This window comes from Polychytrium aggregatum, assembly GCF_025602895.1.
Source record: "Polychytrium aggregatum strain JEL109 chromosome Unknown BJ171scaffold_1, whole genome shotgun sequence".
In the NCBI taxonomy this organism is placed as follows: Eukaryota; Fungi; Chytridiomycota; class Chytridiomycetes; order Polychytriales; genus Polychytrium; species Polychytrium aggregatum.
Window position 1 is genome coordinate 633,771 of NW_026516203.1, and position 14,544 is coordinate 648,314.

At 57.7% G+C, this 14,544-nt stretch overlaps 4 protein-coding genes across 4 annotated transcripts; 2 read left to right on the forward strand and 2 right to left on the reverse strand.

Moving 5' to 3' along the window:
• Positions 1 to 172: 172 nt before the first annotated feature.
• On the forward strand, positions 173 to 4,540 carry BJ171DRAFT_564217 (uncharacterized protein). Its single transcript, XM_053113297.1, has 9 exons — positions 173 to 486; positions 624 to 1,099; positions 1,186 to 1,341; positions 1,451 to 1,482; positions 1,587 to 1,691; positions 1,885 to 1,895; positions 1,992 to 2,276; positions 2,412 to 3,053; positions 3,313 to 4,540. Exons 1-9 carry the CDS (start codon positions 334 to 336, stop codon positions 4,513 to 4,515), a joined length of 3,063 nt encoding a protein of 1,020 aa, XP_052971766.1. The 5' UTR covers positions 173 to 333; the 3' UTR covers positions 4,516 to 4,540.
• Positions 4,541 to 5,272: 732 nt separating this feature from the next.
• On the reverse strand, positions 5,273 to 6,918 carry BJ171DRAFT_418074 (uncharacterized protein; the record flags this gene model as incomplete). Its single annotated transcript, XM_053107323.1, has 4 exons — positions 5,273 to 5,567; positions 5,722 to 6,128; positions 6,386 to 6,544; positions 6,775 to 6,918. The coding sequence occupies 4 exons, from the start codon at positions 6,916 to 6,918 to the stop codon at positions 5,273 to 5,275; spliced, it is 1,005 nt and encodes a 334-aa protein (XP_052971767.1).
• Positions 6,919 to 8,481: 1,563 nt separating this feature from the next.
• BJ171DRAFT_608956 (uncharacterized protein) lies at positions 8,482 to 10,279 on the reverse strand (the record flags this gene model as incomplete). Its single annotated transcript, XM_053115245.1, has 3 exons — positions 8,482 to 8,876; positions 9,035 to 9,836; positions 10,214 to 10,279. The coding sequence occupies 3 exons, from the start codon at positions 10,277 to 10,279 to the stop codon at positions 8,482 to 8,484; spliced, it is 1,263 nt and encodes a 420-aa protein (XP_052971768.1).
• Positions 10,280 to 12,927: 2,648 nt separating this feature from the next.
• Positions 12,928 to 14,471, forward strand: BJ171DRAFT_5853 (uncharacterized protein). The gene is made up of 4 exons (XM_053114355.1): positions 12,928 to 13,078; positions 13,172 to 13,231; positions 13,330 to 13,473; positions 13,641 to 14,471. The coding sequence occupies exons 2-4, from the start codon at positions 13,205 to 13,207 to the stop codon at positions 14,376 to 14,378; spliced, it is 909 nt and encodes a 302-aa protein (XP_052971769.1). The 5' UTR covers positions 12,928 to 13,078; positions 13,172 to 13,204; the 3' UTR covers positions 14,379 to 14,471.
• Positions 14,472 to 14,544: the final 73 nt, after the last annotated feature.

Below are 14,544 nucleotides of genomic sequence, written 5' to 3' on the forward strand. Positions count from 1 at the left end.
CACCACGCATCCAACATCGCACTTCCAACATCGCACTTCCAACTTTCAACACCCAACCTTCCTTCCCCCAAACCAGGTGGCACAGCCATGCGCGGCTGTGGTGTCCCCGCAAACACCATCCATACAATGACCCTTGTTCCTCCCATGTCCCCGCGGCCAGCTGCCCAAACAGGCCGGAAATAGGCCTGTGCCTGTCCCTGGTGCAGTGCGTCGCCAAGCCTTCAAGAAGAGCAGCCTTCCCCGCTCCTCCGTCTCGCTTCCATCTTGGCCCGTTCTGTCTTTGCCCGTCTCGGCCACCGCTTCCACCAACCGCTCCCCCGCCGTCTGCACTCCATGAGCACCGACATCGACCCCGAAACCGACCCTGCGGCCCGCGCCGCCACCCCCGCCGACGACGCTGCTCCTGAGATCCTCAAGGAGTTCCACATCTTCATCTCATACCGAGTGCGGACCGATGCCGCCCTGGCCGAGCGTCTCTGCGACAAGGTACATCGTTGTCCTGTTACTGCCATCCAAGACTGGCTCTTGACCAACGCCCATCTCCTGTCCGTGCCCGTCCGTGCCCGTTCCTGTGCAAATCTTCATACTCACCCGTCTGTCCTGTCTTTCTTGCACCCCTCCAGCTCCAACTGCTCGACCTGACCAGGGAGTCGGGCGAGTCCTCGGCCATTCGCATCAAGTGTTTCTTTGACAAGCAGAACCTGACCATCGGCGAAGGCTATGAGAACCAGTTCCTGTCGTCGCTCCAGGCCAGCTGCCTGTTCATGCCGCTGATCTCTGAGGAGTGTCTGAAGCCCGTCTCCAAAATGGGCGAGGGCAGCAAGGACAATGTTCTCCTCGAGTGGGAGACAGCCCTGCGCCTGCACGGCGACAAGAAAATTGAAATCATTCCGCTGCTCATCGGCTCGAACGCTACCGATGTCTCTGGCGGTCGTGTCTACCACCGCTTCAACGGCTTCACGATTCCCATGCCCTCGGTCCACTCTGCCACCAATCCGACCAGCACCATCGCCGACACCATCAAGAGGATCTTTGGCATCCAGGGCATCTTCCTCGACCCAGAAGACTTTTCAGATAAGCTCGGCGTTATCAACAGCCGGTAGGATGGCGAGTTCCATTGCCCGCATCCGCTTTCACGCACTCGCACGCATCCACATCGGGAACTAACTGTCTCGGCCTGCCCAGCCTCTCGAAGGATATCTGGCCTCGCTTCCGATCGCAGTGGAAAGATCTTGAGGCCCTGGGCGCCGAGCCTATCTTTGGCTGTGTGCAGTGCGGCAAGGACTACAAGGTCTCTGAGAACGCCGACGGCAGCTGCCGCTTCCATCCATATCCACCAGGGTTCGTGCCTTGCAACATGCAATGCCAGTGCCGCTGTCCTGGCACCAATATGCGGCATGTTGCTCGCTGTACTGGCTAACTTTGGTTCTGTATCTATGTGCACCACTAGCTATCGCGGATACAGCTGCTGCGATGAAAAAGGTACGACTCCACTGCTGTACCGGGATACCGTGCTGGGGGGGGGTACTTGTCGGTTTGGGCGGCGAGTTGTGGTCGGCTACATGCTTACACCGTGTATCCAACAGATCCCAACAAAGGTTGCTTAAGAGGAAAGCACCGCAACAAGCATCACAACGACTATGCGTACGAGCGTTTCTCGAACTGGCTCATCGGCATCGTTAATAACACCGGTAAGATCAAGTTACGGCTCGTGGGTGACCAAGATCTCTCACAGCGTTGCATGGAGCATCGTGCAGGAGTGGAATCCAATTAAGCGGCACCCCCCCGCTGACTATGGATTCGTTCTGCCCTTCATTGACACGCCTGTCTGCTGTTCATTCATCTCCACCATGACCTCGTCACGACCATGTCCATACCCGTCAGCCATGTCGGAGGTAAGCTGATTCTATGAGCGCCGCAATCTACGCCCAACCGGCACGATATCGATGTCGACTGGCTCTGACCACGCCCGTATTCACCGATCCACACAGCTCCTCACTGAAATTTCATGCGACGACTGGGAAAGAGGTGTCGGCGACGCCTGCTGGATGTCCGTCGGCCGGGTTATCGGATACGACAATCCAGAGTACGGCAAGATCTATGTTCGCGCGCGTATCAACGATGGCCACAACGGTCGAATGTTCTTCAACACCTTCTCGCCCAGCGATCTGGAAGGGTTCGATCTGCGCAGCCCCATTACCGCGCTTGACGTCAAGGGCGGTTACATAGCCAAGGCCACATGGATTATTGAGAACGAAGACATTGTCGGCATCGAGGTACGGTAGCGGTGTTTTGCAAGCTGCAGTGGGCCAGCACAGAATCCAGTGCGATTCGGATCCACTGGCCGTGCGTCACCGCTGTCGGCTTGTCTACGTATATGGTATCTAACGCAAGCGTCGATTGCTGTGCAGATGACCTGCCAGACGCCCTCGGCTTCCACGCCCGCTGTCGCTCAAATGCGCTTCAAGTGGCCCGAGAACGACTCCGACGGCGGCCCCATTATGATCGACCAGACCGTTGTCTCCAAGCCCCATTTCGGTGAGCAAAAAAGCTCTGGCCAGCGACAGCTTCCCGACAACTTGACCAAGGGCCCGGTCATGCATCTTCCTGTCCCCCGCGCTGCCGAAAAGTTCAACTCCTGGAGCGACCGAAGCCCCCTCCGCATCAAGGTTTCCAAGACTTACCAGACTCATGACAACTACCGCAACTGCGACTACTATGGCTGCGAGGTCCTCAATTTCGTCAATCCCACGGATAAGCAGATCGGCATCCTCGAGGTCACAGCGTTCTGGCGAGTGCGCGACACCAATATCGACCCCCAGCTTATCTTTGGCGAGGGCACGACCGAGTCCCTGGACACTTGGCGCCAAGTTCCCGCCGAAGGCATCTACTCCGAGCACATTCCCTCGCCCGTGCCGGCGCAGTCGACCCTGGGTGTCAAGGTCTCGGCCCGCATCCCGACGCCAAGCGGCAGCGACAAAGCCAGCTACGAGTGGCGCAATATCGGTTTCCTCATCCGCCACTCGCCTATCCTCGTCGACTTTGTGTTTGAGGTAGGGACGAGGGATTCGCTGCTTGGATGTCAGGTTGGAGCGTTTGCTGGGCCGGCGTGTTGAGTGGCGGTGGCCCGGGCATTGTGACATTGATGGATTCCCCTCGAGTTCTGCTGCCTCTGAACCGCGACACTCTGTGGCGGCTTGTTTGATCTTGAGGCGGACTCGACTGGTTTCAGACCAATTATACGCCATTTCCTTGACAAAACGACTGACACTATCGTTGACATCGTTTGCATCGTTCACCTCGCATCCGCAGGATCTGGATGGCAACAAGTGCGGCATCACCGTCGAGTATGTCTGCCCCAAAATGCCGTTCGTCGACCGCATATCCAGCGACACCATGTCCTTCTTCCCAGTCTTTGACATGGTCGAGTGGAGTGTCGATCACATCGAGCTTATGCACACGGATGTCTACCGCAAGACCATCAGTGAGATCGAGTCAGGCGCCTCCGAGATCACCTATCCTGGGGGCGACGACGTCATCTTTTCGATCAAGTTCCGGAACATTTGCTACCAGTTCCGAACGCCGACCCTGCGAAGCTACGTGCTTCGCGCCATCAAGGAAGGCAACAACGTCATTTCGGTCATCCAGGAGGGCCAGGCCGAGCTCTTTGCCATGGTCGACACCGAGACCCGAACGGTCTATGCCTTCCGGATCACGGCCGAGTCCAACACCAACAGCAACGTCTTCTACTTCCCCATCGCCGACTATGGCGATGCGCTTCTCGCGGATGCCCCGATCGCGGATCGCTCTGGATGGGCTGCTCCCAACATTGACGGCGAGTACTTGGAGCGAGGCTATTTCGTCGTCCAGGGCGAGAAGGGCATCGTCTACGAGAACAAGCCGCAGACAAGCTTCGAGCCTCGGTTCAAGCCCGAGCCGCAGCCCGCGGCCGGTGCCTCAGCCGGCCCTGCAGCAGCCATCGCCGGGTTCCTGAGCGACCCACTTGCCCAGGCTGCTGTTGCTGAGATCGTCAAGCGCGAGGTTCAGGAACAACTGAGCGGATTCGAAGCCAAACAGAACAGCCTGATCAACGAGCGTTTTGACCGAATCGAAGCACTCCTGGCACGAAGCCAAAACGAATCGGCTGCGGCGATTGCTGCCGCCACTGCTGCGGCCGATTCTGCGACTGCGGCTGCGGTTGCGGCCACCACAGCTGCTAACAACAGCGAAGTGAGCCGTGGTGCTGCTGCTGCTGCTGCTGCTACAACCGTCACGGTGGTCCCAGCCGAGCTGTCCGAACAGCATCTGCACGTTGTCGACCAGATCCAGAGCGTGGTCGTGCTCGAGCTGCTTAACCACAAGACAATCATCGAGGAGCGCCTGAACCAGTTCTTGAACGATATCACCAAGCGCATCAGCGGCCCAGGAGGCAGCGGTGGTGACCAGAGCGCACCGCCCTCGCGCCCTCCGAGTGGAGGCGGTATTGCGTCGTGGCTCTGGAAGCCCAACCCTTGATTTGGTTGATGGTTGATGGTTGATGGTTGATGGTTGATGTTGATGGTTGATGTTGATATTGGTATTCGGTGGTTGGTATTCGATCGTTGTGTCTGATGGTGCTGTGCATCCGCAGTTTGCTCCTTTCCAAATATACATGTCAGTTGTGCTTCAGAGTACGCTTTCACACCATGCCGTGCGCTTGTCACTCATGACTCGATCCCATTCATGCGCCGCGCTGCTGTCTCGTTTGCGGGTTACCAATCAGCCCAAAGGATCTGGACATGCTGCGCCTCCATCCCGTCCCGTCTCGCTCATCGCTCTGCAGGCCCAGTATTTCCGCGATGAGGTGCACAGTTCCCATATACATCACGTCATATCACCGGCCCCAGATATTGGCTGCCCTTTCGGATCATGGGGGGCCCAGTCGCTGTACGGCTTGAACAGATTGTTGTATTTTAAGTGGAAATCACTGCCGAGACAAACGGCTTGTGGCTGGTGCGGATCGGCTCAGCACCAGCCGCAGCGGAAGCCGCACAATGGTATGTGTGATTAGAGCAAGATGCAAATCGAAGAGAAAGGGTGCGGAAGAAACAGAGCCGGCACTAAGCGCCAGGTTGAAGGATTAAAAGTGCGAGCTTAGAAGCCCCACAGCAAACTGGATCGCAGCAGGCGCAGTGTAGAAAGCTGTGTGGGTTGGATACGTTGAAGCGGAAAGTGCGGTGATGGGTGGATGGGGGCCAGCGGCCACGCTCGTCGTCGCCGTCCAGGGTGGGGTTTAGACGGCGTTGGTGAGCTCCTTGCCTTTCTTGCCGTCGAGGAACTCGCCGACATTGCCCAGGGTGACGCTCGCGATGGCAATCAACGCCTCCTCGGTCAGGAAGGCCTGGTGGCCAGTGACGATGACGTTGGGGAAGGTCATCAAGCGGGCCAGGACATCGTCCTTCATAATGTCGCCGGATCGATCCTCGAAGAAGAACTGCTGCTCCTCCTCGTAGACGTCGAGGCCGGCGCCGCCGACCTTGCCGGACTTGAGGGCATCGATGAGAGCAGTAGTCTTGATGAGAGCGCCTCTGTTGAATGGACGGAGCAAAGGACCGCGCGCTGTTAATTCGTGCTCGGTGAAGCGACTGTATTATATGCACCCCCGCCATACACGGCTGACCCGCCCATTGAATCAGCAGAGCAGGACAAGCCGCCAGCAACCTAACCTTCTCCCGTGCCTACCTGGAGGTGTTGATGATGATGACGCCATTCTGCATCTTCTTGAGCGTGTCGGCGTTGACGAGGTACTTGGTGGTCGGCAGGAGCGGGACGTGCAGCGAAATCACGCGGCTCTTCTGGAAGATTTCGTCCAGCTCGACATAGCGACAGCCGGGCAGCTCCTCGAGCTCCTTGCACTTGTAAACGTCGTACAGCAGGACCTCGCAGCCGTAGCCCAGCATGATCTTGACGAAGCACTGGCCAATCTTGCCTGTTCCGATGACGCCGACGGTCTTGCCGTGCAGGTCAAAGCCGACGAGGTTGGTGAGGGTAAAGTTGGCTTGCTTGAAGCGGTTGTAGGCCTGGGGCAGCTTGCGGTTGATGGCCATCAGCAGCGAGGCAGCGTGCTCGGCGACGGCGTAGGGGCTATACTGTGTTGTTGAGAAGCAAGATCTGTGTGTCAGCAAAGCCTCAAGCAGCGATAAAGCTGAAGATGCGAGATGGTGATGCGAGATGGTGATGCGAGATGGTGATGCGAGATGGTGATGCGAGATGGTGATGCGAGATGGTGATGCGAGATGGTGATGCGAGATGGTGATGCTCGAGGGGCGCAGGGCGAAGCGTGCAGGTAGAGCCAGCGTGGATGTGAATGCGGCCAATGGCGCGCTGCAGACAGAGGACAACTTACAGCCGGGACACGGGCAACCGAGATGCCCAGAGCGGCGGCGGCCTTCAGGTCGACATTGTTGAAGCCGGCGCAGCGAAGAGCAATCATCTGGCAGCCCTGGGCAGCCAGGGTGGTCAGCACAGGTGCGCTCACATCGTCGTTGACAAAGACGCAGACAATCTATGAGTGGGAAAGTTGTTGGTATTGATGAGAAGCACGACGCGTTAGTCGAGTGGAGGCGATGATGATCGCTGTTCCGGTTGAAGTGAGTGTGTGCGAGACAAACAGCGCACACAATCGTCGAGCAGATGATTCAAAAAACAGGAACCTCGACGCGAGACTGCAGAGCTTGTACGGAAACAGACGAGAGGCACTCAGCCTCAGCAGCAGGAGATGGAGATGGAACGCACCTTGCACTTGTGAGCCAGCGAGACCGTGCTGGGCCCGAGCTTGACGGGGAAGTACGAAACCTCAATGTCGTGGTGTTGACGGAAGGAGGCAATCTGGGCCTCAAAATAGGGCTTCTCGTGAGGCTTGAAGTCAAAGAAGGCCATCTTGATCTTCTTGCTGTCGCCCGTGACGACGTGGACGAGGTGCGAGCGGAAGGTGCGGAGCTCAGACGAGAGCGACTTGAGCAGGGCGAAGGTGACCTCGGGCTTGGACTGCAGAACGGATCTGAAGGTGCTGTTGGAGAGGCGGAGGGCGCTGGTGTCTTCGGAAGCAATGAGGGTTGCCGAGTGGGCGTTGCCCTCGATCTGGAAGCGGCCGCCGCGGAATACAGAGCGCAGGGTCAGACCGGAGGTTTCGGGCGGACAGCGAAACACAGTCAAATGCCCAGTACAAAGCAGCCTCAATACTTACAAGGCTGCCGACGCCAGCATAGTCGCCGGTTTTGAGAGTAAGCAGCTTGACTTGCTCTTCCTCAGAGCCCTTCTTGAAGACATCGGCTCCACCGGCCGAGATGACGAGGAGATGGCCGTCGTTCTCGCCCTCCTGGAGCATGACATCGCCCTTCTTGAACTCGATGGGTTCGAATTTGTCGGCGAGCTCGGCCAACTCCTCATCGGTGAGGGTGGGCCAGAGGTTCATCGCACGGAGCAAGGAGACGCGTTCGGCGGATGCGACTGGGAGAAGGCAAACGGACGAGCAAGAGGTGAGCATGGAGCGAGCAAGGAGCGAGTATGGAGCGCGTAAGGGATAGGCAAGGGGCGAGGACAGAGTCAGGATATGCATGACAAAGTCCGGGATATGCAGGACGGAGGGTCGTGGTGCGCCGCGACATATGCGATATACGCATAACGCATTGAACAAGCGGCCATGCACCCGACGCGAGGGCGGCGGCTTACCCATGATGGAAGATGGGTACTGTGGGAGTCGATATGGAGGGATAGCCAGACAGGAGGCTTTTTCAGAAGATTGACGAGGGTCAGAAGACGTGTTGGAAGGAACCGACGGGAGCTGGTAACGAGGTCCGATCGGAGGAAAGGCCGGGGGGGGGCTTTATAGCCTGGCGGAGCGCCGGGGAGGGGCGGGGCTGTCACCCAGGGGCGAGGACGGGCAGACAAGTCACGTCGAGTCACCAGCAGGCCACCGAGGCCAGATTGGGAGGGCAGGCGCCATTGTGGACGGTGGGCTGTGGGACGTCCTGGAGGGCGTGGTGCTGTGGGAGAGCAGTCGGACGGATGGCAGAGTATTGGGGGGATTGCTGGGTGTGGTTCGGTCGGCGGATTGCGTTGTTACGCTCCGACGGACGTCGCCAATCGCCGGCGGCAATCAGGGAGGATATTCGACAGCGAGGACATCAGCGATCTGCAGCATCGACCTGCGACATCGACAGCATCGACAGCATCGACAGCATCGACATCAGCACCGCCAGCGATTGTCTGCGCAGCCGCCACCGGCTTATCTCGCACGAGCTTCTTGTGTCTTGGCAGGCCTGCTCCTCCATCCCGACGCTGCGGCTTGCTCTCCGAGTAAGAAAAAAAAAAGTTGCGTTGGCTTTTGGGCGGGACACTTTTTTTTTCCTTTGGGCTGGCATGACGGGTCGTGACGACAGCCGGATGCTGGCCGAGCCCATGAACACTGTCTTGGCTGCGACTCCAGCGGCCGCCCGCACTCTATCTCTGTTTGACGACAATGCCGCGCAGCTCCCGCAGATAGCTGCCGATGTGCTGCTTCAAGGGCCCAATGCCCTTGATCAGGAACGGGACCAGGTCGATGCCGAACTGGACCTTGCCCTCGGCCACCATGTCCTTCAGCTCCTGCAGCGTCATCTGTCGCTCCTGGTCGTGTCGGTCGCTCTGACTCAGCGACGAGTCAATGATCTCGTACAAGATCCTGAGGTTGTTTTCGTTGGGCCCCGAGGCTGCCTGCCCGTCCACAAAGTCTGCCAAGTCGATCAGAACCTCGACGCGCCGGATATACTGGGCATACTTGGACGCCAGGGGCGAGACCACGTTGTTGGGGATGCTTGCGGCAATGTCCTGGGTGTCGAGGTAGATCAATTTGAGATCTGTGTCGCAGGAACGAGGACGGGAGAGTGTCGAGGCCGTGAGCGTCGAAGTCGTGGAGTCGGCAACCCGGCCACCTTGGACTCTGAGATTGCATCGCACATATCGCACACATCGCACATATCGCACATATCGCACACATCGCACACATCGCACCCACCTTCCATGTGCAGCGCAAACCGGCGCATGTTGCTGATATCAGACTTGATTCCCTTTTGGACGCTCTCCACCGCCGGCGGGACAGTCAGATCCATCATGTCCTCGCAAAAGTCGTCGTCCCAGCTCTCGTAGTTGGCGTGGTGGTGTCCGGTCTCATATCGCAGCTCCTTCCGCTTGGTGGCCTTTTGCTTGACCGAGGCGACCACGTAATCGTCCTCGTCTTCCAGCAGCCATTCGTCGGTTTCAGGACCGGCGATTGTCCCGGTGAGCTTCGGGGCTGTCGCCGGAGCAGACTGGATTCGCCGCTGCTCGCCGACTCGGAAGCCCGTCTTGGGCAGCCTCGAGCTCCCATAGATTGCGTGGCCTGGGCTGGTGCCTGCGTTGGTGCGGGTGGCCGTCTTGCCGTCGCCTTCGTCGTTGCCGACATCCCCCCAGTCGACCTCGATTTCGAATTCAGTGCATGGCGCCCTTGTGAGCTCGGCATGTCCCTTTCCTGGGAGGGGCGGCAAGCTCTTTGCGCCGTCGGGCACTGCCATTATTCCATTCGCTCCGGACGGAGCCCCGAGAGACGAGACCGTAATGCCCGACGGCTGGGTTGCGCTCAGCGTCGTTGCCAAGATGTCGTTCGGCCGGTTCAGCACCGACAGCGACTGGGTCCGGCGGCTGTTGAACTTGCCTGGCTGCGATCCGTTGGTGTTGAGGATGATGGCCGAGTCCGATTTGGAGGGCCGCTTGAGGCCGGCAAGGACGTTGTAGAACGGGGTGAAGCCGATGGTGCCGGCCGCACCCGAGGCCACAATCAGCTACATATCGCCGGATTCAGTGAGGTCGATGAGTCTCGGCGCCTCTCATCGGAGCGAGTACATATTCGCTCGGCAACGTCCCACTGTCCCTCGATTGCCTCCCGCAAGCGCATATCGGGTAATGTGCTCCTGCACTTCCTCCTTCCCCTATCCACCGTTGCCCACTCCCGCGTCAGTCTGCGCTCCTTGAATTCTCTCCCGTTATTCTTTTCGGCTTCGTCCGTTGTCCCGTCGCCTTGCGCTCGTCGGATCCTCTTTCCACCGCTCCATGCATTTTCGCCAGCGAGTTCCCACGCGTCAATCCCAGCACCGAACGCTTCCCAGTCCTCAGCGAGCGTGTCTATCGCCCGCACTGCACTCCCTCCCGCAGTACTCACCGCCGACACCGACTTTTTGGCCTTCTTGCCCTTCTTCCCAATCAGATTGGATCGTGCCGTGAGCATCTCAACCTTCCACATACACAGCAAATGCAAAACTGTGAGGCTGGAATGTGGGTGTAGTGTCTGTCGCGAGTGACAACGGCTTGGGAGTTGCGGGACAGACGGTATGGATATGTGCAGGTCGGGATTGGTTGCGCAATCGGTGGCTCAATGTACGGTAGCGATCGAAAACGCAGATGAGAGTGCAGATGAGAGGGCGAGTGCAGATTCGGATGCTGAGAGCGGCGTGCGAGCTGTGGGCGCCGTGGGAACTCGAGGGCGATCCAGCAGTTGGCGCTCTTTTCAGAGTCATTCTTGCCGGGGGAAGGCCATCGCATGTGGCTCTGCCCGGTCCTGGGGCCGTATGTGCCGCCATTTCCAGCGACCTTGTCCGCCCCATCTCCCTATCCCAACTCCCACGCACCGCAATCATTCGCACGGGTGTCTTTGGGTGCTTGTGGCATCGACGCTCATACTGATCGAGATGAGCCACTCCAGCGTCAAAGAGGGCTCCCACTCCTCATGGGAAAAGCTGTTGCTGGAATACCACTGGTCGAGCTGGCCCATAATCGATCAATGCTGCAGCACAAAGGCTGGGAGAGAGGTTAGTTGGTGCGGTGATATCTGTGCTGTTTCTCCGACGCCTATGTATCTCCTCTGAGCGCCGTCAGTATGCCTCTCGACGACCCGCAAATCTTCTCAGCCTGGAATATCTCACGAGCCTGCGCTCTCGCGAAAATGTTGCCGTGGCCGCAAACCCCCAGGTGTCGGTGGCCAAGCCTGAAACCATATCCACGGCGATCAACTCGGACTTTCATCGACGCCTCCTGTTTTGGTCATGCTGTAAGGTGGGTCTGACATCCAGTATGGCTGCACCGGCCTTGCCAGCATGTTTCCGTATCCCCCAACTATCGATGCGACGCGGCTGTTATCTGGTCGATTGCGCATATTTCCGTCCGAGAAAGAGTATGAGTGAGTGAGTGAGAAAGACAGCCAAAAATGACGCCGGCTTATCTCCATTTCGTTTTCGGTTTGGCTACAACTGACGGACTCAGCTGCTAAGAAAACTGTTCAAGTCTCGCGCCGATCTCGAGATGCACATCCAGCGCGACATTCCTGGAACGCTAAAGTGGTTCCTGGAGATGTACCTCAAGTATCCCTTGAAGGTGAGCGCTCCAAACACTTCTCTGTTATGGCGATGGCCACTCGTTCGAGAGGCAAACTTGCGTGGCATGGCGACACTGTCATCTTGTCGTGGAGCAGACTCATGACCAATGCCCACCCCGATTCTGCGTATTCAGGAGCCCTACGACATCTACCTCATGATCCTGATATTCTGGACGCTGAACAGGTGCGTGCTGTTGCGGCATCTCAAGCACAAGCAACACCACGGCCCTCATCGCTGAGACCGCCTCTGGTGGGACATCACATCCCTTTTGCATTCCACCAGGCTGCATTTGACCATACACGTTGAAATGCCCGATGCAGCCATGGGCCGGGAGATCATCCAGGTCGTCAAGCGCGCCATACTGCAGCTCCAGGGGCGCGTTTGCTTCGTGCAGATGTTGCTGAACGAGCCGTCCGACTGGCTCAAAGCCTACGAGCGCAAGTTTGTCGAGTCCATGGCGGTTCTCATTGGCACAAACGAAGGTCTCTTTGGGATCTCCGAGATGGCCTTGCCTGTCGCGATCGACAATCACATTCGGCAAACGCAGACCATGATCCGGGTGAGCGATCCGCAGGCCCATTGCCGGCATACCATGCCACAGGCCAATATCGTGGAGACTCCGCCGGCAGGGCTCTCGTCGGACCACAATCGCTGATCTGTTCCACTGTGTGGGTGCATAGGATCTCCTGAACCTGCCATTCGCGCCGCTCACGGGGCTACAGGAGCAGTACATCAGTCTCTGTCTGCAAAACTACCGCAACCGAGGCGACTTGTACAGCAGCTTCATTGCGATGATCGAATCTCTGCTGAACTACATGCGGCGACTGTTCAAGCGACAGACCGATAAGCAGGCCGACCGAGCCAGCAAACGAGTGGTTGCCACACGCAAGAAGCTGAGCTGGTACCTGGACTCGATTCTGAGTGAGTGGCAGTCCAGACAGATAGCGGCAGTCCAGATGGATAGCGGCAGTTCCTATGGGTGGATTTGGGTTATCACACCAGACGGCCATTCAGTCGAGTGCGCTGTTCTCGCCTCAGCGCGCTCGCAGTGGTCGCTCTCGACCGAGTCTACGAGTGCTCAATTTTGGCTGAGTCAGTGGGAGCATACTCATCGCATCTTTGACACCGTTCCTTCATCGTCAGAGTTCCATACCAAGAAGTCAATGGGCTCGGAACTGTCCGAAGCGCTCTTATCCGTTTGCGAAGATGCCCAGAGCGAGCTCGACGAGATCGACACTTCCGAGACCAGGATCGTTGTCAGCGGACTGAAGCTTGTCCTGAAAGTTCTGAAGGAAGGTGGGGATGGAGGTGTCGTGAATGCGCCTCTTCGTCCGTCGTGCTTGATTGTGCCGAGCCAAAGCTAATATCCTCGACATGTCCCGGGGTGAAAACAAGAACTTGTGTCTGAACAGGTCGGTACAGTCGCGCAGTGGTTATCTTGGGTGGACGCCGTCGCCATTCGTGCAGCCACGGGTCTCAAGAGGCTGCAGTCATGGCGATAGCTCGTAGCATCGGCTGCTCTCTGTCAAGAGCCTATCGCCGTTTGCTAACACGTACGGAGCCACGGGCAACATCAACATCCTCCACAGAACCGTGCGATCGACATCAAGCCGCCCTCTCCGGTTTCATCTCAGTCGCGCACGGGTTTGCTGACTGTACGCCTGTTTCTTATGAATGTGCATCGCAAAACGAGCTGGACACATCCGAGGCAATATCTAACCGAACGTCTTGATGTTTGGGGTACGCAGCTCCTCAAGCGGAAGCGGGCCGACGGCATCAACATGGCCAAGCAGACACCCATATCAGCGGTGGGCATCTTGCAGGCACTGGCACTTCCAGAGCTCGGTGCATTCACTGTTGAAATCAGCCAGTGTCTGATCAGACACTATATCCTCCCTTGAAGCAGGTCAATGCATCATCGATAGTATCGTCCGACTCATCGGTACTGCGGCCCGGGTCCAAGGAGAACACTCTAGCGACGATCGACTGCATCTGGATGGATGTCGATCCGATGGTCGAGCGAATCACTATGAACGGCATGGTTTCTGAGGTTGGTCTGCAGCCATTCTAGCGATATCGCCTTTGGATTGCTCGCTGTGCTATCAACTTGCCACTTTGCAGCGAGGCATCCCAGAAGCAGGGCGAGAGGGGTATATTCAAATGCCCTTGTGGACCCGCTCGCCATTCTCATATCTCCGTCCCGATGCACACTTGAAGGAAATACTCTGCTCCGTGGCCTCGGGGATCATGCAGCTCACCCGAACGGAGCTGCTTTGGTCCGGTGTCACCTGCGAGACACTCGCCAGCATGACACTTTCGTCGATGCTGATTCCACAGCACTTTTACGAGGTCGCAGTCAAAGTCCATCTGGCGTCAATCCTGAGTTTCACATCGTGCACAATCAAGGCCACACCAACAAAGCCCGACACAGGCGCTCGCAGCACCGCAAACATATTTGCCTCCGACGGCGACAGACGAGCCAGCGACGATCACATAACCAAAGGCATGAACGGCATCAAGTCCAACACGATGCTGTTCCTTCCTCGGACGAAAGCCTATGCCTTGATGGTCTTCACAGCCGAGGAGGTATACAAGTTCTATCCCTTCACGGAGGAAGAGATCAGCAAAATCCTCAAGATCCTGACGTGGCTCACGGGGCTGGCGCCTTTCGATGAGATTGACTTTATCAAGAAGGTTTTGGTGAGTGCAAGCGGAGCTTGGCAGAGGGCCCCTGTGCAGTTTCGTCGCAGATCCTTCCGATTGCTCCATAGGTTGCCGGATGAGAAAGAGAGCGAAGGGCGGTGCATTTTACATGTGGAGCAGCGAATCATCTCAACCGACCATATCCACTGTGCTTTGGCGCCAAGTCCAAGAAGCTTGAATACACCCGGAGCGCCGCTCTCCGGATGCTGCTGCAGGAGCCGTCGCCTTGGATTGATCATTCCGCCGACCTGATCGTCATCCTCGACAACCTCACGGCCGAGCTTCTTCCCCAAAAGACCATCGATATGGAGCGGCTATTCCACTCGTGTCGCCTCGAGATCGAAGTCACAAAGGAGGCGCTGTTTTATCTCCGAGTGAGTTTCGGCATATGCAGGCGGGCGCGCACGAATCAATGAAT

Coding starts and splice junctions, on each gene's coding strand:
- BJ171DRAFT_564217 (XM_053113297.1), top strand. CDS start 334: ATGAGCACCGACATCGACCCCGAAACCGACCCTGCGGCCCGCGCCGCC. Junction 1,100..1,185: donor CTCGGCGTTATCAACAGCCG/GTAGGATGGCGA, acceptor CGGCCTGCCCAG/CCTCTCGAAGGATATCTGGC. Junction 2,277..2,411: donor AAGACATTGTCGGCATCGAG/GTACGGTAGCGG, acceptor ATTGCTGTGCAG/ATGACCTGCCAGACGCCCTC.
- BJ171DRAFT_5853 (XM_053114355.1), top strand. CDS start 13,205: ATGGCCAAGCAGACACCCATATCAGCG. Junction 13,232..13,329: donor AGCAGACACCCATATCAGCG/GTGGGCATCTTG, acceptor CCCTTGAAGCAG/GTCAATGCATCATCGATAGT. Junction 13,474..13,640: donor TGAACGGCATGGTTTCTGAG/GTTGGTCTGCAG, acceptor GCACACTTGAAG/GAAATACTCTGCTCCGTGGC.